We start from the raw sequence: 23,612 nt of genomic DNA on the forward strand, positions 1-23,612 counted from the left end.
GAAATGAACGAACCAATGTACTACTGCATGACAACGAGAAACTTATGACATCACTCATGATCAATGCTCGAACATAGCTCGATCACTGCTCGATCACGTAGACACACGTATTAAAAATGTCATAGCTTGACCACTGCTCGATCATATAGGCAGACGTATTTAAAATGTCATAGCACGATCACTGCTCCATCAAGTAGGCACACGTATTCAAAGTGTCATAGCTTGATGTTCACGAGCGATGCGGTAGAAGCGCAGAGCTGCCATGTCCTCCGCAGAATAAAGCGGTCGGTTGTTGCCGCACAGGATGTTTGACGTGGGAGGTCAGCGGTCGGAGCGGAAGAAGTGGATCCACTGCTTCGAGGGCGTCACCTGCATCATCTTCTGCGCAGCCCTCAGCGCGTATGACATGGTGCTGGTGGAGGACGACGAAGTGGTGAGTTTGAAACGCCGCGGCAAATACCCACCGAGGAGCCTCCGTGCACTGCAACAGGGCATGATGAATTCGTGGAATAATTAATGCTAAATTATGTCAATTATCAGGCCTGTATATGGAGTAATTGGGATTTTGCCCAAATGCGTTTTTATTCGGGGTGTGTCCTGCTTGCCGCAATAAGGATTACTGGAATAGAAATCGTCAGAAACGATACTGATATTTCAGCAACAAAACGATCAAAAGCTCAATCAATGCTCGATCACGACTAGATCACTGCTCAAATGCATAGACACAAGTATTCAAAATGCCACAGCTCAATCATTCCTCGATCACATTGACACACGTATTCAAAATGTCTCAGCTCGATCACTGCTGGATCACTGCTCAATCACATAGATACGCAGATTCATTATGTCCTGTTGCGGCGCCGCTGCCGCTGCCTCACCCAGCCACGTAAGCCCCCCGGGGCTCGAAAGGGAGAGAGGGGTTCAAAAGCTAGATTGCCGTCATGCACGCCCGCCATCAGCCGGAGCCGTTCGCACCCTACGTGCAACACCGTGGTCCCAATTAGGCCACGTGTCTATTTTTGCACTCGTTCTTCTCTCGCGTGGCTGCTGTAGACGCAGAGCAACAACAAGTACAATTTCACATTCAGGTGGTCAAGCCAGACAGCCGCGTCAGGAGCAGCGGAGTGCGTCGCTGTTGATGTCTCCTCCGTATTTGTGGATCGGGCATTACGTCGTTACATGTTGTACGGTCTGTTCTGGATGACCACAGTCGCACACCGGAGAGTTTTACATTTTCCACTTGTGCATCAGGTATCCGCATCTGCCACGGTTTTGTGCAGTGGATGCGGTTTAGGGTGGGCCGCACTGAACGTGTCCCACGGTTTTTTCATGGAGCGTGCTTGGCAATGACATTAAGCAACCCAGCAGCAAGTTCCTAAAGGTTGTTGGGCCACAATGTATTATTTGTACGTGGAGAGATGGGTGGAAACATATTTATTTAATTTGTTACCAACAAAGCACCACTGAAAGTGCATATGTGATATTTTTTAAATACAGTACGTCTTTTATTTGTGAACACAGCCCCATCGTGAAGGTGGAGTGCACCTGCCAATAACACCTGGCAAGCCAGCAGCAGCAGTAGTTTAACAGGTCTGACTCTGCAGACGAGGCCCTGAAGGTCAAAAGAGGTTCAGAATTTTCCTTGAAAAAAAAAGCAGTTGAAAAACATTGGTGCGGAAGAGCTGTAGGCTGATGGGTGAACACAATATTTTAAAGAGAAAGGTGGACTTCCTGTCTCTTCATAATTTTCTTGACAATAACTTCCCATCTGTTCGTGATATTCAGTGAGGGAAAAAAGTATTTGATCCCCAGCTGATTTTGTACGTTTGCCCACTGACAAAGAAATGATCAGTCTATAATTTTAATGGTAGGTTTATTTGAACAGTCAGAGACAGAATAACAACAAAAAAATCCAGAAAAACGCATGTCAAAAATGTTATGAGGGAAATAAGTATTTGACCCCTCTGGAAAACATGACTTAGTACTTGGTGGCAAAACCCTTGTTGGCAATCACAGAGGTCAGACGTTTCTTGTAGTTGGCCACCAGGTTTGCACACATCTCAGGAGGGATTTTGTCCCACTCCTCTTTGCAGATTTTCTCCAAGTCATTAAGGTTTCGAGGCTGACGTTTGGCAACTCGAACCTTCAGCTCCCTCCACAGATTTTCTATGGGATTAAGGTCTGGAGACTGGCTAGGCCACTCCAGGACCTTAATGTGCTTCTTCTTGAGCCACTCCTTTGTTACCTTGGCCGTGTGTTTTGGGTCATTGTCATGCTGGAATACCCATCCACGACCCATTTTCAATGCCCTGGCTGAGGGAAGGAGGTTCTCACCCAAGATTTGACGGTACATGGCCCCGTCTATCATCCCTTTGATGCGGTGAAGTTGTCCTGTTCCGTTAGCAGAAAAACACCCCCAAAGCATAATGTTTCCACCTCCATGTTTGACGGTGGGGATGGTGTTCTTGGGGTCATAGGCAGCATTCCTCCTCCTCAAAACACGACGAATTGAGTTGATGCCAAAGAGCTCCATTTTGGTCTCATCTGACCACAACACTTTCACCCAGTTGTCCTCTGAATCATTCAGATGTTCATTGGCAAACTTCAGACGGGCATGTATATGTGCTTTCTTGAGCAGGGGAACCTTGCGGGCGCTGCAGGATTTCAGTCCTTCACGGCATAGTGCATTACCAATTGTTTTCTTGGTGACTATGGTCCCAGCTGCCTTGAGATCATTGACAAGATCCTTCCGTGTAGTTCTGGGCTGATTCCTCACCGTTCTCATGATCATTGCAACTCCACGAGGTGAGATCTTGCATGGAGCCCTAGGCCGAGGGAGATTGACAGTTCTTTTGTGTTTCTTCCATTTGCGAATAATCGCACCATCTGTTGTCACCTTCTCACCAAGCTGCTTGGCAATGGTCTTGTAGCCCATTCCTGCCTTGTGTAGGTCTACAATCTTGTCCCTGACATCCTTGGAGAGTTCTTTGGTCTTGGCCATGGTGGAGAGTTTGGAATCTGATTGATTGGTTGCTTCTGTGGACAGGTGCCTCTTATACAGGTACCAAACTGAGATTAGGAGCACTCCCTTTAAGAGTCTGCTCCTAATCTCAGCTTGTTACCTGTATAAAATACACCTGGGAGCCAGAAATCTTTCTGATTGAGAGGGGGTCAAATACGTATTTCCCTCATTAAAATGCAAATCAATTTATAACATTTTTGACATGCGTTTTTCTGGATGTTTTTGTTGTTATTCTGTCTCTCACTGTTCAAATAAACCTACCATTAAAATTATAGACTGATCATTTCTTTGTCAGTGGGCAAACGTACAAAATCAGCAGGGGATCAAATACTTTTTTCCCTCACTGTATATATACGTTAAACCTTCGACGAGATGCCCGACCAGCAGGGTGGGAGGAGATTAAAATTGTGCCGTTATTTTCATCAAAAATGATAGATAAAAAAAATGATAAATAGATATTTTTAGTCATCCTGTTGTGCATAAATAATTTAGAAAATCAAACTCGCGCATGTGCATGCACGGATACGGATGCAGAGACACACAGACGCACGGGACGCACGAACCCACATCGATTTTCCTAGGCAATGCATAATGAACTGCGGCTGATGCTAAACCTGACAATTCCTCATCAGCTGCTGCTGCAACATAACAACAAATACCTTACAGTGATCTCATGAATAACGCCATTAGCCAAAATGTCAGCTTCAATTCCGCAGTATTTGTTTTATGGATGATCGTATTAAAATCCCGGCTTAAAAAAAAAACAGTGATAATAATAATCATCACTCCTTTTCCCTAAGACGTAACAAACACTGAAACATGATTTCCTGCATAGGCCAAGAGATTATCATAATAATGCTCGATGTAAACAGGATTTAATGAGAATTGATCTCGAAAGGAGTTTGTGGTTTGTGCCACTTGAGTGCATTGACGTCATTCTACGTCATTCTTAAGTCATTACAAAAAAATGTCTCCTGAAATAATGTGAATCCATTCGTAGAACAATCCTCTATGCACTCAAACTGTTCGAAAACGTCGCGTTCTTCATGCATTTATCCACAGTGATAGCTATTGGGGAACTGCGGTACTCTTAAAAGCGTAACGCACTCGACATGGCCATATGTTTAACTCTTAAAACAAGTGGGAACATCAGGCTTTTCGAAAGCACAAGGGCTCTGTGCTGTGCTTGACAGGACTGCTGGCTTTACCCACATGTGAAGCGCAACTTAAACATTCGGTTGCATAAATATTACAATCATAATAAGTTTGCAACGCATTGTAAATCAACTGCTGGATGAATGCCCCCCCCCCCCCACAGCATGTCAGTCGGACGTTTGGCCATACTTCACCATGCTGGTCAGTGTGGGTTGGTGAAGTTGAGGTGGTGGGGGGTTCAGGGTCCAGGACTCTTTCAAATATAATTCGCCACTAACGTTAGCCACGATTGAAAATCAAACTCAGGTCAACAGGTTCGTAGCGCAGCGTGCTAACCGCTGCATCGCTGCTCCACCAAAGCATTCAGTGTACGTCCAGTCATGTAACATATAGGATTAATACTGGACGTGAATGAGACAGCTTGCATTGTATGCTACATTGTGGTAATATCGCTTTGTATTAAAAGCAGCATGAAGCGTGCATGTTGAACTTCTGTCGCACCGTACGTAGCCAACCGTGCTCATCGGAGGTGCGGCGGAAGGACGGCAAACTAAACACGTGAGGCGGTTTAATAGAGAAATGGGATTCCAATCTAAGGTTTAAGAGCGACTCTGAAACCATTCGAACCTTCCAAACGGCGCGCGCTCGAAGCACGCGCCCTCTGAGCGAGGAAAATTGCCGCGGCATTTCTGATGAGTCGGGTTTGTGCCGCGATTGCCTCTTACAGCTCATTCGGTTGATGGAATGAATGAAAGGCAAAGGGAAAATAACAAAAACGTATTATGCCGTCCCTCAGGTGCCTCCTAACGCGACGTGGAATATGCAGTTTGAGCCCCGCGCCCGGCAACCTGAGCTGGCACCCGTCTTGCGTTTCGTTGAAATGTCGATGCCGTCGTTGCAAGCGACTGTTTGATGCGACATCGACGCGCCGACGGCGGCGTCACCGATTGCGATTCTCCAAACCTTTCTCGCCGCCCGTCTGGCCGCGTACGTGAGCACGCGCCTTCCTAAAAGGTGGAAAATGGATGGGTATTTTTAAGCCGGATGTGTTAGCGCACGGCCCTTCCGGCGTGTCGCCTATTTACGCTCATTTTAACCGGGCCAGCAGAGCCCGATGTGGTGCCCGCGTGTCCTCAGCGCAAAGAGAACGTGAACGTTGCTTGCCATACCCCAGTGTTTTTTGCATGCATAAACTAATTTCGTAGATACATCAACGAATTTCTTTCGTACTGATTTTTTGCGTTTAAGTTTGTTGTATTTTTTACCACACCTCCGATTAGCACGGTTGCCTACGTACGGTGTGAAAGAAGTTCGCACCGTACGTAGCCAACATTTGTAGACCGAGGGTATGAGAAACATTTTCGATTTGTGTTTCCTTCTTTTCATTTCACTTTTTTCATATTGAGAAGAGATGGTCTGGAAGAGTCCTCTTTTTATAATTCTCTTTGCGCGTTAACTTTTTTGTTCTTTTCAATTATTTTTACAATATTATTCAATTGTTGCCCTGTCACGAGATGAGGTATCCGTTTGGATTTTTCTTCATAACATGTTAGATAACAGACCGCACTGGAAAATGTGTCACAGGACCACTTCTGCAATTTATTTCAAGTGACCTCTGATCCACACTGAAGATCGCTGCACTTTCCCGTGTGCCTAGCTGTAGAAATGTTCAACACAGCGCTCCGATTGATTTTTTATATATATTTGGAAGCTGAAAGTTAGCCACATTACGTGAAAACTACATTAAATACGGTTGCTTTCGTGCAAAGCTAAGACCGTGAGATGCTGAACTTGAAAATCCATTTTAAATAAACCAGTGACTGAAATCCACATTTGAACCTGGGGAATCTCCATGGTGCTGGCTCATTGCTCTGATCCCTGAGCCACTTGCTCACTTATTGTTTTACTGTAATTTAAAATCAAGTTTGTTTCTACACATGTGGAGGACGATTTTTCTGGTCAGCATGCAGCGGCGAATGTCAGCGAGTGGTATCTGTGGTGTACGTTTCCCTCCAGAGCCAATGCACTCTAAAATGAATGTGCTTGCTCAAAAGGTGACCGGGCAGTTCCGGTAGCAGAGCACTGCGCATTCACCGCTGAGAGCCTGGGTTCGAGTCCAGGTTTTAGCTGTCTGTGATTTGGCTGGATTCTCAATGGGGAGCGAGTTGTTGATCTCAACCAAAGTCGTCAGTTACAACACAAAAAACAAACCCATCACAATGAGTTTGGGTTTTTCTCACTTAATTTGGCTGAATTCCATCTCTGAGAATGAAATATATTTGCTTGTCTGTCGTGCGATGAACAGTCTCTGTATAGGGACGTGTGGGGAGATGCAATGTGCCTTAGTCGTGTGGATTCAAAAGGTCACTTGAAGGGATCTCAGAAGTCATTTTATTATTTCCTTTTCTGTGGGTCATTCTGTAACACACAGGGATTCATTGCTCCGTGACAGTTCCAAATGGTTGCTTCATCTCATGACGTAAAGTCAATAGCACAATGGGAAAAGTGGAATGTGACAGACAAGCTACAATAAATAGACTACCAACAACGCTCAACACCACCCTAGTGCTACGTGACCATGCACACATGGATATTGTGTCGATGTTCCACCAATTTATTCACGCATTTATATGAAAAGCGTCGTCTCTGACACTTGTATTTTTAAATTGACTCGCAACATCCCATTCAAAAGGACATTCAATCCCATTATGGGAGTTTTAATGTCATTAATTTGCAAAGTAGTGTGACTTTGGCTTCAGGTCTTTTTTGAAATAGGATTCTAATGAGGACACCAAGATAAATAATTGCAACCCTACCCTCCCTCCCCCAGCCTCATTGTCTGTCAACAAAGGACCTTTAATATTCACACGGCGGTCACTGGGGAGACACGAATTCACTGTAAATGTCTCAATCATAAGATGACGTTTCTGAGAACACGGTGCCTCCTATTACCTCGTTGGGATAGGGCATCTAAAGTCCAGTGGTGAACGTGTTCTTTACTGAGAGTCGTATGCTCGTCACCTTACATTTCCTCAGTGGTTTCACATCCATATGCTGACCGGGCTCAAACATTGCTTAGTAGCAGAGGACACAGGGGTGCTCTGTCGGTACGTATGTATATTGAACACAAGTACGTGTGGTTAATGCAGACCGAGTTCCCTACAAAAGGTATCTATGTGTTTGAACATCTTAACGCCTGTTTCATTGCCAGAAAGTGTAAAACATATTCTTATTTTTCACACTCGCTATTTGGCCGCAACAAAGAATTAGCCTGTAAGTAAACCATTCGCTTGTCGATAACACTTATGGCACGTACACATGTACGTACGTATGTGTGTTGAATTTCTTTCGCACCGTATGTAGCCAACCGTGCTAATCAGAGGTGCGGGGAATCGGAGGTGCCAGGAGAGATGACACCAAGAACTGAAATCTCTGAAGCCTATGGTCACCTTGCTGTATTATTTCATGGTTTAATGATCTAAACATAACGCCACATAGCTTATCTGTAGACTGCAGTGGAAATTTAATGTTTTATCTGTCTGTCAGTCTGTCCCTCAGTCACAGCACTTTTTGAGTAATTTCCATCGATCTCACCGGAAGGGACCAGTGACCTTTTGTATTGACAATGAGCTATGTCCAACCTATAACCTTTGGCCTACAGCAATAAAAAACAACATAATGACTGACATTTTTTTCCCCGGGCTCATTTAATGAGATATTAAGCCTAGCAAAGTTTCAGCTTACTCATGTAATAATGGAGTTTTATTAACTAATGTAAGTTTATAAAACAACGATGTTGCCCTGTCCGCTTGACGGTCTGGCATCAGCTGGTGTTTAAAAAGTAAAGCGCGCAAACATAAAACTACTTCCCTCACAATGAGGGCTGCCACCTCTTCCTGGTTTCTTTCCTTGAGCTAGCTGTCCCGGGAAATCTGTACGGTCTTGCCGGCACGTTAAAAGTTTCGCTTTCCTGTCAGCCTGCGTAATAATACAACCACTCGAGGCAATGCAGTCACACGTGGTTGTACCCTCTTCTGGTATTGTGAGACGTTTTTCTTTCCGATGGGACCTTTGTTTTGCCAGTGTCAGAGTATGATGAATAATATGAGGTTTTTTTTCCTTTCCTGCCAATAAAACAGTTGTTAAGATGTTCAAACGCCAAATAGATACTCTTTGCAAGGAATCAAGTTACTGCATTAAAGCACACGTACGTGTTGCAAAAAATAATTATTAGAGGATGTTTGTTTGCATGTTTTGCCACAAGTACGTGTGGTTAATGCAGACTTGATTCCTTGCAAAAAGTATATATTTGGCGGTGATTTGAAGCTTTCGTGACTGCAGAAATCCATATTCTTTGGTTCTTTCGGTAAAGTCACGTGGGTAGAAAAATACAATACAAAATAATAATATATATTTACATTTTTAAAATAAAAATTTTAATAAAATACTAATATATTTATTCTTTTAAATATATTATTTTTCTACCTACGTGACTTTACCGAAAGAACCAAAGAGTTTATATTTGGCGTTTGAACATCTTAACAGCTGTTTCATTGCCAGAAAGGGTTACACCTATTCTTATCTTTTATATTCTTCTTCTATCCATGACATGTCCCTACGTTCTGCACCTCAGCGGTGGCAATCGGACTGTGCAACAACAACAACATCAGCAACATCTCACTGTGCTCAGGAAGATGCGGAACATTCCGGGGCGAGCGGCCAACGTAGTGGCTTAGCTATCGAGCGTGCAGGCGGTGCAACTGCACCGTGGCCCAAGGGCTGAAGGGGAGCAGGTGCTGCAACTACGAAGAGCAGGGAAAACTCAGGCGAGGGTGCCCTCGTTGATAAACAAGGAATGTCCTGGATTTATGTTGTTGTTGTTGTACCTCAAATGTGGCAACATCACTCACTACTTCACGTGTGGCGTGCAGTATCTGCCTCTGTTGTGGATTCGCACGGACTCAGATGTGCTGCACTGCCCCTGTTGATTTTAACCCCCAGGATGCGGGAGGGGGGGGAGCACCACGCTCTTGACTGCAGATCGGCAATCCCACCGAGCGCTTGGCAGAAAAGGGCAGCTTTATTAATAAAATATTGAGCGCACAGCTGCGGAGAAATTGCTTATTGACAGGTGTTTGCTCGCTCCTACGATTCCATTGATGACGAAATGGAATATTAATGTGTGAACCCTTTACGGACACCCACGGTACCAAGTCACTGTGCCGGTGTCAAGCATAAAAAAAATTCACCGGACTGGTGTGCCAAAGAGGAACACGTGGATTGGAGATCGTTCGGAGGAGATTCAAACTGTTAGGAAGAGCGAGTGGGGTTTGGCCCGGGATATGTCGTGGCTAGCAGGGATCGTGGTCCGATGGTGAAGTATGGTAGTGGAGTGGTAGCCAAGGAACGGAACGCCTCTTGAGAGTACGTCCGCCGTGATGAAGTCAGCTCACGTGCCAGTGCTCGGTGGATTAATTGCGTTGCAAAATCCTGAGACGTCTTGGAGGCTTTGAGAGGTCTTCATCCAGCAGGAGGTTAATCATGGCTGCTGCTAATGATGATTCACAAAAGGAAACCAGCGTCCGTTATGCAATGTGCGGATGATAATTGGCATGTGCTGGAATTCTGGTGATAAATTCTGCAAAATTTGTTAATTCAGCAAATGAACCGTATCTCATTTGGCTCATTCCAAATAACAGCACTTTATGAACAATAGGGAATGCCTCATTTGATATAAAACATAGTTTAGAATTAATAATGAACGTGTTTTTTTTATATACACCATGCGACAAAACGTTACTAAAATTAATACGTATTTCTGTTTTGAGATGCAAACCCGTCTGCTTATCCGACACAAGAGGACACAGGAAACGCTGCTGGGAATTCACGTGGAGGTCTGTAAATGTGGATGTCTAACTGCCATTACCATGGCCCCACGACTTGAATTATGTGGCACCGCAGTCCCAAAAGTGTGCAAAAGCCGTTGCTAATTGGGGAATTCCGATGGTGGCCAGGAATCCCAATTCGCAGCTGCATTGGGAATACCGCAAAGAATCTCGTTTCCGTGGATGTTACCGTGATGGGCGTGCACAAATTTGGGAAGCCGTTGTGTTCTAGAAACATTCGGAAGCATTCGTTCATTACCCAGAGAAGCCCCACTCATGTATAAAGCCAATTCCTTTAAGTATTGGTTTCCTTTGGATATTTCCAGAATTATTTTTTTATTCTCGTCTGGCGCATGGCAGCAATATGTTTAGGAGCTAAGTGCCAATGTCGAGGTTTGTTATCCACGACGAGAAAGCTTTAGACGAGTTCATATCGTTTTTTCCTGTTCCTCCTCTCCAGGAATTCATCATGTGGTCCATAGTTTGGCTCGCATTTTTTTCAGAATGAAATCAATGAGTAAAAAAATAATCGGACTTGCTCTGTGTGTGAATAGATACTTGGTCTCGTGCAGATGAGTAGGGCAGCATCCTGCTGTACGGCCTCCGACTGGTAACCCCACGTGTGTACTCTGTGCTTTCACGGATTAAACTGTGCTTTCAAGACTACTAACAACTATTTTTTTATATTTTACCAGATAAAGCCCACTGAGCTATACAGCTCTTTTTCAGAAGCGACCTGGCCACAAATGATAGCTTAACGAAGTGGCTTATCAGCAGGTGGAGATTTTTAGCAGTCAAATACTCTCAACGCATGTTTCTAAATGTGGAGGGAAAAACCGGAGGACCCGGAGAAAAAGCCACGTGACCATGGGGAAAACACGCAAATTCCAAATATACAGCAGGCGTCAGGGTTGGGATCAAACCCACGACCTCCTGTATACCAGGCGAAGTAGTTAACACATCGCCACCGAGGCACACCAAAGAAAAAAAACCCATCCCATACTGTACATGCTGCTTTACCGGTAAACATTGCAGTCGGTTTCCTAGGAACAAAAAACCTTGGTAAAAATAATACTTTTTTTAACGAAAAATATCTTGAGGTTAAAACTTTCACATTTGGATTGTTTTCAAATCCTGTTGCAATGTCAGTGCCCTCGCATTCTTTCGGGGATTTGAGGTCAGAAAGGAAGGGGGCTCGCGTCCTTGAATCATTTTCCACAGTGATGCTCAGCGGTGTGGCGAGGCACAAGTCCCGATACATCAGGGTTGAAGAACGTTTGGAACCCGTTTTCATAAATCTGGGTAATATACAAGGTCATATTCCATGGCCCACTTAGCATTCATTTTTCACTTTTCTCTGCCACGTGATTGATGGCTGGCTTTAGTTTTTTTTGAAGCTGTAGTCAGCGTTTTTTTCTTCATATTTCTATCCCCGCCGCCTCATGATTAGTACAGCTGCCACGGAATAGTCATCCGTGTGACTGCACCATATTTTTTTTCCGAGAGTGAGCAGCATTAGTGTTCTCTTCCAAAGACTTCAAATAAAAAAGGGCAGCATGAATATTTTACGAACCGTTAAGTAAAATTTGCGTTCCGCGCGTTACATTTCTTTTTCACGTCTGGCCTACTTTCAGCTTCAGTTCAGTTTCACGCAGTATCCGTGTGTGAAAGGCACTCATTGAAACATAAAGAGCTCATGCTCTGATACGTGCATTGTCTTTGCACTGTTCACTTTTTGGTGTTCTCTGGTCTGACACTGGTGAGAAGGCTGTCTCAGGTGTAGGCCAATCAGTTTCAAAGAAAGTGCAAATATCATCAGAGCATGTTTGTTTGCATGTTCACCACAAGTATGTGTGGATAATACAGACCTGATTCCCTGCAAAAGGTTTATATTTTGGTGTTTGAACATCTTAAACACCACCTGTTTTATTGCCAGAAAGTGTAAAACATTATTTTTTACACTCGTTATTTGGCCGCAACAAAAACTTGGCCTGTAAGTAAACCATTCGCTTGTCAGTAACACTTATGACACGTACACATGCACGTACGTATGTGTGTTGAGTTTATTTCGCACCGTAATAGCCAACCATGCGAATCGGAATTGCGGGTGAAGGACAACAAACTAAACACGAAGAGCAGTTCTAAAGTAAAACGAGTTAATTCATCTAGATGATGATTTAAAAGTGCATAGCTCCAGTGGGCTTCCTGATATCGGAAGGAAGAGCGTTCCAGACGGCCGCAGAAGCGCGCCTGAACGCGCGCACAGCATGCGGTGACCGCCGTCTTTGTAAACAGACGCAGCAGGTAAATGAGTGACGGGCGAACGCGTGCGACAGACTGTGTCAGTAGCCACGAAATGGCTGGTGACTTTTGGAGAGGCAAAGTTGTAAACTCGAATGCGCACAAATTCAGAAGGGGTGGGGATGCAAATGTGCAGACAGACCCATTATACGAGGTGGCAGGCGGTATAAAATGTGGGCAGGCAGGGAGACGGACAGGTCCATAAACCGCCAGACACAATTCTCTTCTCAGCTTGACATTAACTTATCATTCTCCAGCAGCGAACGGTGCTGAATCCGGCAGCTGGCAGCCGAAAGCCCGCCAGCGCCCGTGCTTGTGGATGCGGTGATTGAAGTCACCGACAGCGAGTTTGGAAGCACGCGTCCTCTTTTTATTTTTATTTAGTTATTTAACGATTGCGGCGTTTTGACCACGGCGAGGACATCGCAGAACTCGCGGTCAGCAGTCGTGATCCATCCACCGCTGGATGCAGGCCTTTCCGCGCCGAAGCGAACGGCACCGTCTTGTTGAAGGCTGCACGGGGGACCTTTTCGCTTTCTGTTGGTGGCTGTCGCGCCGTGAGCTGGCTGCCCCTGGCACCGCTCGCGGTCTGTGAACGCCACCGCTGGGGAGTCGAGGGCGGCCGGGCGTGGTTGCCGGCCACACCGCCATCTGTCGCGTGCCACACAGCGGCCTTAATAGGTGCTCGCTAACAGCACTCTATCCCGCTCCCATGGACAGGCATGATGAGGTAGCCGCTCACTCAGCACGTGTGGATGTTATTTTATTTTGCGGTTCTGTTTGGGCGAATACTCTCTCCACCCCCCACCTCCCTCTCTCTCTCTCTCTCCTACCTTCCTTCCTCTCCCCTGACATGACAAAGTCCCCGATCGTTGCCCCTGCGTGAGTGGGGCAGTGAGCCCAATCCCCAAACCTTCCCTGGCCCCCGTGTGCACATGGCCTCTGGCTTGTCGTCCGCTGCGCAATGTCTGTACCCCCCCCCCCCCCGCCATCGCTCGCTCGTACTTTGTAATGGGCTCTTGTTCAATAAATAACAACAATTAAAAACAGCACTTGCCCCACCGGTCCATCAAAGGCCATAACGGGGTGAGGGGGGGGGACCTCTGTCCTTTTTTTGTTTTGTGTGTTCTTGCCTCGGCGCCACACAGAACCGCATGCACGAGAGCCTGCACCTCTTCAACAGCATCTGCAACCACCGCTACTTCAACGCCACCTCCATCGTGCTCTTCCTCAACAAGAAGGATCTGTTCGAGGTCAAGGTGAAGAAGGCTCACCTCAGCATCTGCTTCCCCGATTACGACGGTACGGTTCGACCAGCGCACACCGAGCCCAGCAGGGCGGGGGAGAGAGGGAGGGAGAAAGCGAAGAGACGAAGGTCGCGGGGTCAAACGCATGTGGAGTTTACAGCCCCGTCGGCACGGCAGACGCTGGAGGCTCGTTCATTAAGGCGAGTCCTCGATGGGAATAAATGAACGTTCGATCTGATTGCGCGGGTTTTTATCATTGAAAGGAATAAAATAAAAAAAAACTTCAGTGAGTTTCGACAACTTGCCTTTTTTCGGAAGCCGATGTTTGGCCGATTCCATTGATGAGTGTTTCGAGATGTGTGGGCAGGGACCAAAGCACCTTGGCGAAAATCCACAGACGACGCACACACCATGATTAGCACTCGAGGCACCGCGCAGATGTGTGAAACGATCCACTCTTCTGTACTGTTCTCCTTCCGCCAGCTCACCAGCGGGTTCGGGAGTTTTGCAAATCCGTGAGATTCCCCCCCACCCCACTAGGCCTCGGCAAGGTAAGGTAATTTACCTTTTTTACCGGGTAAAAGGGTGAAGGTAAAGGGTAAAGGTGTCGACATGCCAAGGGGTAAAAGGTCAAGGGTAGGGTAAAGGTAGCTGGGAAGAATTACCCGGTAGGGTAAAGGTAGCGCGAAGAATTACCCGGTAAATACGGTGCCTTGTTTACCGCTAAAAGCTCCGTGGCGCAGTCCGTGGCTTCCATTTAATAAGTAGTATTAAAACAAACTTTTTAAAAAACACGCTGTTATGAAATCTACTAGTAATGGCAGAACTCCACGACTCCAGGAAATGGACCCGAAGCTCGCCATAACATAAGGGGCCACGGGCAATTACAGCCAACGTCAGTTGACAGTGGACAATTAGACCCAAGCCGAAACATAACATAAAAAATAATGTTAAAAAATATTTTTATTTTATTTTTAATGATAGAATATAGTATTGTCATCAGTGTGACATAAGTATACCAAGTTTGCAGTCGAAACCACATTGGGAAGTGGGTTAAAATTGAGTTACAAGATTTGAGGATACAACAACGACAACAACAATAGAGTGAGTTTAAATAAAGCGTGTATAATTGGAATAATCGAGAGGATTCTATAGATGAATAAAGCACTCTACCGATAATTTACCTGTTATAAACCTTTTTCATGTATAGTAGTACCCCAGTAATTACCCTGTAATCGGGTGATTTGTATGGGGTAAGGGTAAAAGGTAGGGTAAAGGTAGGCTCGTTGCTTTTAACCTTTTACCTTACCTGCTGAAGGGTAAAAGGTAGGGTAGAGTGATTGTATTGTGGTAAGGTTAAAGGTAGGGTATAGGTAGGTTTGTTGTTTTTACCTTTTACCTTACCTTGCCGAGGCCTACACCCCACCCCAGGCTTCCCTCCGAAGCGGTGAATCACTGGTCTGCACCACCATACCCAGATAATTTGTAAACGAAGTATGTTGTACGTTGGAAGAAAGTGGATTGCCCACACATACACGCATGCATGTCCATTAAGGGTTGTGTAATAATGCATCGATTCGACGAACAAAATCGATTATGACGATCGTGCTATGTGCGTGTGAAGATCGTTTCTTTTCACTGGAGGCCACTATATTCACTGGAATAATCAACATGAATAATAATCTTGATTTGAAGCTTTCGTGACTGCAGGAATTACTCTGTGTATCTATGTTGTGTCTCTCTCTGCTTGTGTGTCTGTCTGTGTGTCTCCGTGTCTGTGTTTTGTCTCTCTCTCAAATGTAGTTCTACCTGATGACGGTTGCTTGTGTTGCAATCGAAACGTCGTACTCTATAATTTAATTTATTTTCTTTCTACGTGACCTTACCGAAAGAACCAAAGAGATTAATAATAATGATTAGTCCCAGCCCTTGTCAATTCACTGCTGAATGAAGGCCTCCACATGCAGTGTCAGTCACGGGGGTTCTTTGTTTGACCATACTTCACCATGCTGGTCAGTGCGGCTTGGTGAAACGGGGAATCTCGGAACCAGTTCAGATATTGCTCGTCACTGATGCGAGCTGGGTGGCCAGGAATCCAAATCAGGTGGCCAGGTCCGGAACCCGGTGCGTTAACCACCGCATCACTTCTCAAACTTCTCCATCAGTCTTGTTCATACTCTACATCAAGACGGTTCGTTGAGACGTGAGACTGAGGAGTGTTACTTTCCAGGTGTGCATTGCATTACGAGATGATTTTTTTAAATATATATTTCTGTTCGCTTTCACACAAAACAGGGCCCAACACTTACGACGATGCGGGCAATTTCATCAAGCTGCAGTTCCTCGACCTGAACATGCGCAAGGAATCCAAGGAGATCTACTCACACATGACGTGCGCCACCGACACCAAGAACGTCAAGTTCGTGTTCGACGCCGTCACCGACATCATCATCAAGGAAAACCTCAAGGACTGCGGCCTCTTCTAGAGCAAGCAGCTCATCACCGGCCGCAGCAGCGGCAAGCCGCCCTCAAGGGAGGCTGCACCCACGTTCAGTGTGAACGCCGTGTGAGCGTGTGGATCACCGGTAATCGTCGTCGTTGTGGTCATCTGCCCCTTCCATCAGCTCGTTCGCGGTAGTAGGGGCCGAACGAAATCCCCCCCCCTCCCCTTCCCATCCCATGGTTCTCCTTCTGTAGCCAACGTTTGCTGCTTCGCTCCGTTCTTCTCGAGCTTTCGCCGCAGGTTATATCGACCTTGATTTTTGTCGTCTTCCCCTTCTCCCGTTGTCTTCCATTTTTCTGCGCGCCGGAGTTGGTTTATCCGTCACGCGGCTCGTACGCTCGGCATCGCTTGGAGTGGCACAATTAAAATGCCCCGCTAATATTTGAGCGCATCGGCCTGCCAGATGATCCGGCTAACCAAGGTATTTGTTTTCCAACGGCAGCGGCGCTGCAGTACTCTCTATAGGACACACGTGCATGACGATCCACTGCTGGATGAGCGCATCCCCAGCACCGTGCGGGTCGTGGAGGTTATTTAACCATACTTCATCCACGCCGGTCAGAGTTTAATGGTGAAGGCGTGGGGTTAATAGGCGTGTGAGCATAGAACAATCGATTTTGCTGCGCTATCGTGTACGCTGTGTTATCTTCGACAGCACCATGGGGTATTCAACTTTTTGGGGTGCTGCACCGGCTCAAAAAGTAATGTCTTTTGTAATTTGTGAGACAACGTTGGCTTAGTGTTGTCAGTAATGCAGCAATAACAGTGTGTAGATATTGCACATTGTGATGTGTCATAGTTATAAGACTTGTTGGTATGAAACATAAAAATAAATATATTGCAAGGCTAGATTTCCAGTTAACTTTTTGTTCCGTATGAGTTGCTGTTTTTTCGGTAAAAAAAAAGTGTTTGGGGAAACTGATGGGAGGGATGCAAATGTATACGAAGTCGCTGAATAAATGACTTTAGGGCAGTGAATATGTCTCGAGTCAAAATAGACACGGCATGACTTCTGTCCAGATACAATCCGGACACCTGCTTTAACACCAGCACGCTCATCACAATGCACGTTCGCCAGCAGCAACTGTCAAACGTAAACAATTCCATTTCGGGGAGAGAAAAAAATTAACAAGAATTACTCAGATGAATCGAATCGGTGTTGATTCGAATCGGACGAGTGAATTACCCCCCTAACTCCTTATATTAAAACCTGATGAAGGACCTCACGCAAAAAAATACAACCAAGAGCAGCAACCAGTGGCCAATAGGCCACACAATACGATGGTGCGGGCTTCCTTAAGACGCGACATCAGGGGGTCGGCAAACAAAATAATAAGAAGAGGCATTTTTTTTTTCGAATTCGGTAAAAAAAAAGACAAAGCCGTAATCAATGCGATTGAATACGAAACGGCGGTGGTCCTTCATGAATAACGGCCATGAAGCGGTCCTTGATGAGCCCCGAACGGCTCCGGACTCCGCAGGTTTCCGACCCCTGCCCATGGTGAACTGGACTCCCATGGTAAACTGGACTCCCATGGTAAACTGGACTTCCATGGTGAACTGGACTCCCATGGTGAACTGGATTTCCATGGTAAATTGGACTTCCACGGTAAACTGGACTTCCATGGTGAACTGGACTCCCATGGTGAACTGGACTTCCATGGTGAACTGGACGTCCATGGTAAACTGGACTTCCATGGTGAACTGGACTTCCATGGTGAACTGGACTCCCATGGTGAACTGGACTTCCATGGTGAACTGGACTTCCGTGTTTGGGAGTCGGCATCAAGAGCCGCACGCGGCCTCCCCGAGCCGCAGGCTGCCGGCCCCTGCGCTCCATGAGCAGTACTGGCACAAGGCGGTTCTAAATCCACCGTTGGATGAGGCGCTCCCCCCCCTCCCACCCCCTCGGCGTGTTGGTCGTGGGATGGGCGACTCGACCATACTTCACCGCGCCCATTCATAAACGTTGCAGCAATAGTCCAGGACAACGAACATCGTTTACCGCAGTGTCCTCTGCTGACAAGCAACGACGTATCTCTAGTTCTATTGTAAAGAGGAGATCATCCTCGTCATTACTTTTTATTCACACCGCACCTCCCGCGCAGTCAAATCACGAGCTGTCCAGCGGCGGGTCGGAGCCTCGGCTGAAGCTGTCTCTGTGTAGCGCGGGACGAACGCAGCACCGGCCTGCGAGTGGGATTTTGTGTATGTACGTACGTTTAACTTCTTTCGTACCGTACGTAGCCAACCGTGCTAATCCGAAGTGTGTTAGGATGGGGGGCGGCGGTGGGGGTGGGGGGGGCAATGTTGTTCCTACGTGGCTTTGCCTATGAAGTCATTCGATGGCAATGTACAACATTTGGCACATTTACATTTGTGCCGTCAAATCACAGTTAAAAACGTGCTACGATTGTTGTTGGCGAGTAGGGACATGGAAGGAGTCAACGGTGAACGGGGCATTGTGTGGGGTGCATGGCGCTGGAATCCTCGCGTGCCCACTCAATTCCATCGTTGCTCGTAGCTCTCTCTCTCTTTCTCTGTGACTCGGTTGTCAGCTCCGGTTTTTTAGCATCTGGTGACGATAAGAGCAGCGGGAACATTTTTCCGACTCGGCAGGCCGGCTCTTGGCGGGCGGACGTGCCCCGTCTGCCAGACATCGCGCGTAATAGGACGCGTGGAATGATTTTCAAGCGCAGGCCAATGCGTGCTAATGTCTCGGCGCGCGATGCCCATTCAACCCACGATTCCAGGAGCGGGTGGACTCAGGCCAGACCTGTGCCGGTGCCCGGGCAGCACAGGACCAAAACGGAGCCAGGCTGTAATTTTCTCACAAACCCAATGGCCTCATCGCATCTCATCTTGTCCCACTTACCTTAACCCTACGGTCGGGCAGCAACTTTACACGCAAAAAAATATATTCGTTCGAGATGAAGCTTAATGAAAGCGAACTCATTTAAAAAAAAAAACCTCTGTAATGGTAAAAACACTCCCCTGCGCAGTTTTAAAACCTAACGGAGCCTCGTGGCTGAGCAAGATCATTGACGTCACGGCGCGGGCTCCTCGATTCTGCGTTGACCCCGTGAGATGACAACCCATTCCTGGGTCAGTCCGGCTGTAAAGTAGGTAGCACTGGGTCCTTTCATTCGGCTCACTTTGCTACGTTCCCACCGCCATTGGGAAGCAGACCCAAGCGGTGCCGGGCCATTCCAAAAAACCACCCCAGCAGGGTTCATTTATTATCCCACCGCTTCGAGAGCCGAGCAGCTCTGTGCGCCCCACCACCTCCTCTTCGCTTACGTGGCCCGAGAGAAACAAACCACTGTTGTTTAAAAACAACTTTTTATATCTGCTCCGGTTGATTTACACCATCCCAAGCTCAAATGTAATATTCTTGTAATTTACACATTTTTCTGTATACAAAGCACAGCCCTGGGATTGATATAATTACGACTGTTTTATAACGGGCCACCCAGGAAATAGTGCGTGGCTCCCAAGGGGAAAGTGAGCTACACAGCCCGGTGTCAGGGAGTAATGCGTTGGTGCCGGCTTAAACTGGTGAGGCTCCATCGCGGTAATCCAGGCTGAGCCCACGTGCCCAGCTTGCAATGCATGCCGGCTAGCTTCCCCCAGTGGTCGTGGGAACGTGGCAGCAGGCCCATTTGGAGAAGCTCTCGTCTAACTGTCCCACCTCGAAGTGGGACACAGCGGGGATAGATGGCTCCTTCGAGATGGCTGTTGACCGAAGCACGGTTCCCCTTTGGTTGCATAAATGAGACAAAAGACAAAAAAACGAGCAGATTTGTTTCTGGCAAATCTTGTAAATCAACCAAAATGTAGCCAACATTAACACGCCTTTACAGTAGGCACGGTGGCGATGTGTTAACTACGTCGCCCCTGCTGTACAGGAGGTCCTGGCCTCGATCTCTACCCTGACGCCTGCATGTTTGGAGTTTGCATGTCCTCCCCGTGGTTGCATGGATTTTTCTCCAGGTGCTCCGGGTTTCCCCCTTCACATTTATAAACATGCGTATGGAGTTTTTTGGCTGGTATTAATGTCCACACGATAAGCCACTTTGTTGAGCTATCATTTGTGGCCAGGTCGCTTCCTGAAAACGAGCTTTCTAGCTCAGTGGTCCTTACCTGGTACAATAAAAATAGTGAAAATAAATAGAATGAACCGAGGCTGTGGTGCTGCCCCATTACACTTGTTTGGTAGATGTAATGCACATTGTTCATACACACATTGTTCATACACACATTGTTCATACACACATTGTTCATACACACATCGTTCCATATACACATCGTTCATACACACATTGTTTATACACACATTGTTCATACACACATTGTTCATACACACATTGTTCATACACACATCGTTCCATATACACATCGTTCATACACACATTGTTCATACACACATTGTTCATACACACATTGTTCATACACACATTGTTCATACACACATCGTTCCATATACACATCGTTCATACACACATTGTTCATACACACATTGTTCATGCACACATTGTTCATGCACACATTGTTCCATACACACATTGTTCATGCACACATTGTTCATACACACATTGTTCATGCACACATTGTTCATGCACACATTGTTCATGCACACATTGTTCATGCACACATTGTTCATACACACATTGTGCATACACATTGTTCATGCACACATTGTTCATGCACACATTGTTCATGCACACATTGTTCCATACACACATTGTTCATGCACACATTGTTCCATACACACATTGTTCATACACACATTGTTCATGCACACATTGTGCATACACATTGTTCATGCACACATTGTTCATACACACATTGTTCATACACACATTGTTCATACACACATTGTTAGTACACACAGTGTTCCACACACACATTCGCGTGTTTCATTTTGGTCGTGATTGGGGGCTTTCCGCACGGGTATATTGGCAATGGGAAAATAAAAAGGTTGTCAGAGGAGCTGGGAGTGTTTTTTTCCAGTGCGTGCGTGTGCCTGGTATCTGATGTGACAGCTGCAGATAATGCATGAAATACTTCCCATCTTCCAAGGTTAATGTTACAACTACACAGTTGATCGAACACGCATTAAGGTTGCGCTTCACTGCATAATACCGTATCGCGTGTTCGCTTCAGTGATATTCGAACGATAATTTGTGCGAGGCTCTTACCGCGAGGTTGACTGTTACGTTTTCTAATTAAGTGAAATTCAATGTAGTGAGTTTCTGCAATAATAACAACATTAAAAAAAATCCCACCTGCCTCATTAAGTGCAGCTCAACTCAGGCTTAGTGCCGGATTGCAGAATTCGAGCTCACTTCATGGGGATTTTTAAAAAAAATAAACACAGCAATAGGGGGAGGTGCTGCCCTTTAAATTGCTTGCTGGTGGATGGGCTCGGAGGGAACTCTAGATCATCCCTCGAGGGAATTTTGGCCTACTCTTCCACGTTGTCCTGATGTCTCGGCAGAGGTGGGGCGTAACCCAACGTTTCACATAACCGCACGCGATCTGCTAACCCACTTTACACTGCTGCATGGACACGGGCGGGCGGGCGTGGTATTTAAGAAACGTGGCAGGTCTGGTGTGCTAACCATCACACCACGGCAAAGTGTACCTCGTAGAAGAGCGCATACCCACAACACATTGCTCCGAGGTTGCACGGCAGTTGCCTAAAACTCTCTTGGGATATATGTAACAACTGCGTAATAAAAGGGAGGAACAAAAAGTGAGAGTTGCAATCTTGCTTCCGGACTTGATTAGGAATCGTCGGTTTAAAATGTACGTCTTGCATAAAATGTAAGTGATAAATATTGCAAAAAATATTGAACGTGGCAATGGCACGTCAGCGTACTGAAAATGTGTGTTTGTTTTTGTTCCCGACACATTTTGCGTGGAGGTGTCACTTGGAGTGGGTGTTTTTTTTTTTTCCCCCCCCCGTGACATTTGCTCACCTCCTCTACAGTGATGAGCAGCCACTTACAGACTCTCGAGTGGCGAAGGGAGCCCACGAGAAATGAAAAGGAACTTTGATTTCATTAGATCGGAAAGGCAATCAGGACGGCACTTTCTACAGGGCCAAAAAAAAATACCGCGGTCGGAGAACGTATTAATCGTTTACAAGGTCTAATTGCTGCACGCACGTTTAGCGACTGAAAGCCGACAACTGCTTATAACTGCATATGGAATGTGTTGGAACACTGATAATATTACAGAGTGGCGTCAAATAATGAAGCCACGTGCAAACGTGGGACTCGCACAAAAGCAATGCTATGATGCGGCTGTTTTGCACGATCTCGAACATGGGAGTTGCATTCAACATCAGAATGTGTAACGGCGCGTCGAATTGCGTGCGCGTAGGGATTGGCTGGCTTTAATTTGGACGCGTTGAACATTGTTTACGTAACCGCATGAAGCTGCTTAGAGGCGCTACCTTCATCGCGACGACGTGAAACAATGAGTTATTCTCGAAAGAAATCGCGACCTAGAATTGTGACGATTCAGATATGCGGAGAAATGTGAATTGTTACGCGCATGTTATAGAAGCACATGCGGAATTGTGCTTCCGATATCATTTAAAATGCTGTATCCCACTTAACACTGTAGAGAGATAAATAAAGAGTGCAATATATTAAACAACACAGTCTGTGTTAATGTGCATATATTATCTATCTGCTCTGCTCACGATCATTAAGGACCTTCATGATGGTGAGCGGGCCCGGGTAAAACTACGTGGCCGGGAGTCAGAGCCATTCCCTGTACACCTTGGGGTGCGACAGGGATGTCCTCTAGCTCCCACATTATTTAACATCTATTTTGACCACGTAGTTCGTGAAGCCTTCAATAGCTGTACCGGGGGAATCTCCATTTGGTACAGATATAATGGGAGGTTGATCGATGCCCGGGTGCGGTCAAGGGATGGCTGCCTATTGCTCAACCACGTTATGTATGCCGATTATTTGGTAATAGCTGCTCATTCAGAGGAAGAGTTGGAGATGTTGCTGCTGAGACTGGAGCGTGCCACTAAGAGATGGGGCCTTACCATCAGCCCCACCAAAACTAAGCACCTGCCTGGGTATTTTGTACCATCAGACACTCCACCCCCACAACTCCCAATCGGTGATGGGGCTGTTGTGGAGAGAGTGGAGAGTTTCCCATACCTGGGCAGTGTGCTTATGACCGGCTCCAGTTTAACAGCAGAAGTCTCACTCCGAATCAGTCGAGCGGCAATATATTTTCATCGGTTGCGTAACGCTGTGTGGAAGCTACCTGGTCTGTCGCTCCGCATTAAGCTTCTGGGCCACGGTCATTCCCTCCCTTCTCTATGCTTGCGAAACGTGGACCCCCTTAATGGAGCATCTTCGCCGGTTGGAAACATTTAGGCTGGCCTGCTTACGATCCATCCTGGGTTTAACCAAGCTGGATTGTGTGAGGAGCTCACAAATCCTTGAAAGATCTGGGCAAGGTCC

The 23,612-nt window shown here is 46.3% G+C and overlaps 1 protein-coding gene across 1 annotated transcript in view; it reads left to right on the forward strand.

Moving 5' to 3' along the window:
* The window catches only part of LOC103091847 (guanine nucleotide-binding protein G(t) subunit alpha-1), a 40,208-nt gene extending 23,117 nt beyond the window's left edge, over positions 1-17,091 (forward strand). The window contains exons 6-8 of the mRNA XM_032954230.2: positions 304-433; positions 13,512-13,665; positions 15,906-17,091. Of these exons, the coding sequence (XP_032810121.1) occupies positions 304-433; positions 13,512-13,665; positions 15,906-16,096 (475 nt within the window). The 3' untranslated portion in view covers positions 16,097-17,091. The remainder of the gene's footprint in view (positions 1-303; positions 434-13,511; positions 13,666-15,905) is intronic.
* The last annotated feature ends 6,521 nt before the right edge of the window (positions 17,092-23,612 follow it).

The sequence above is a fragment of the Petromyzon marinus genome, chromosome 14, assembly GCF_048934315.1.
Source record: "Petromyzon marinus isolate PM22_M1 ecotype Great Lakes invasive population chromosome 14, UKy_Petmar_22M1.pri1.0, whole genome shotgun sequence".
In the NCBI taxonomy this organism is placed as follows: domain Eukaryota; kingdom Metazoa; phylum Chordata; class Hyperoartia; order Petromyzontiformes; family Petromyzontidae; genus Petromyzon; species Petromyzon marinus.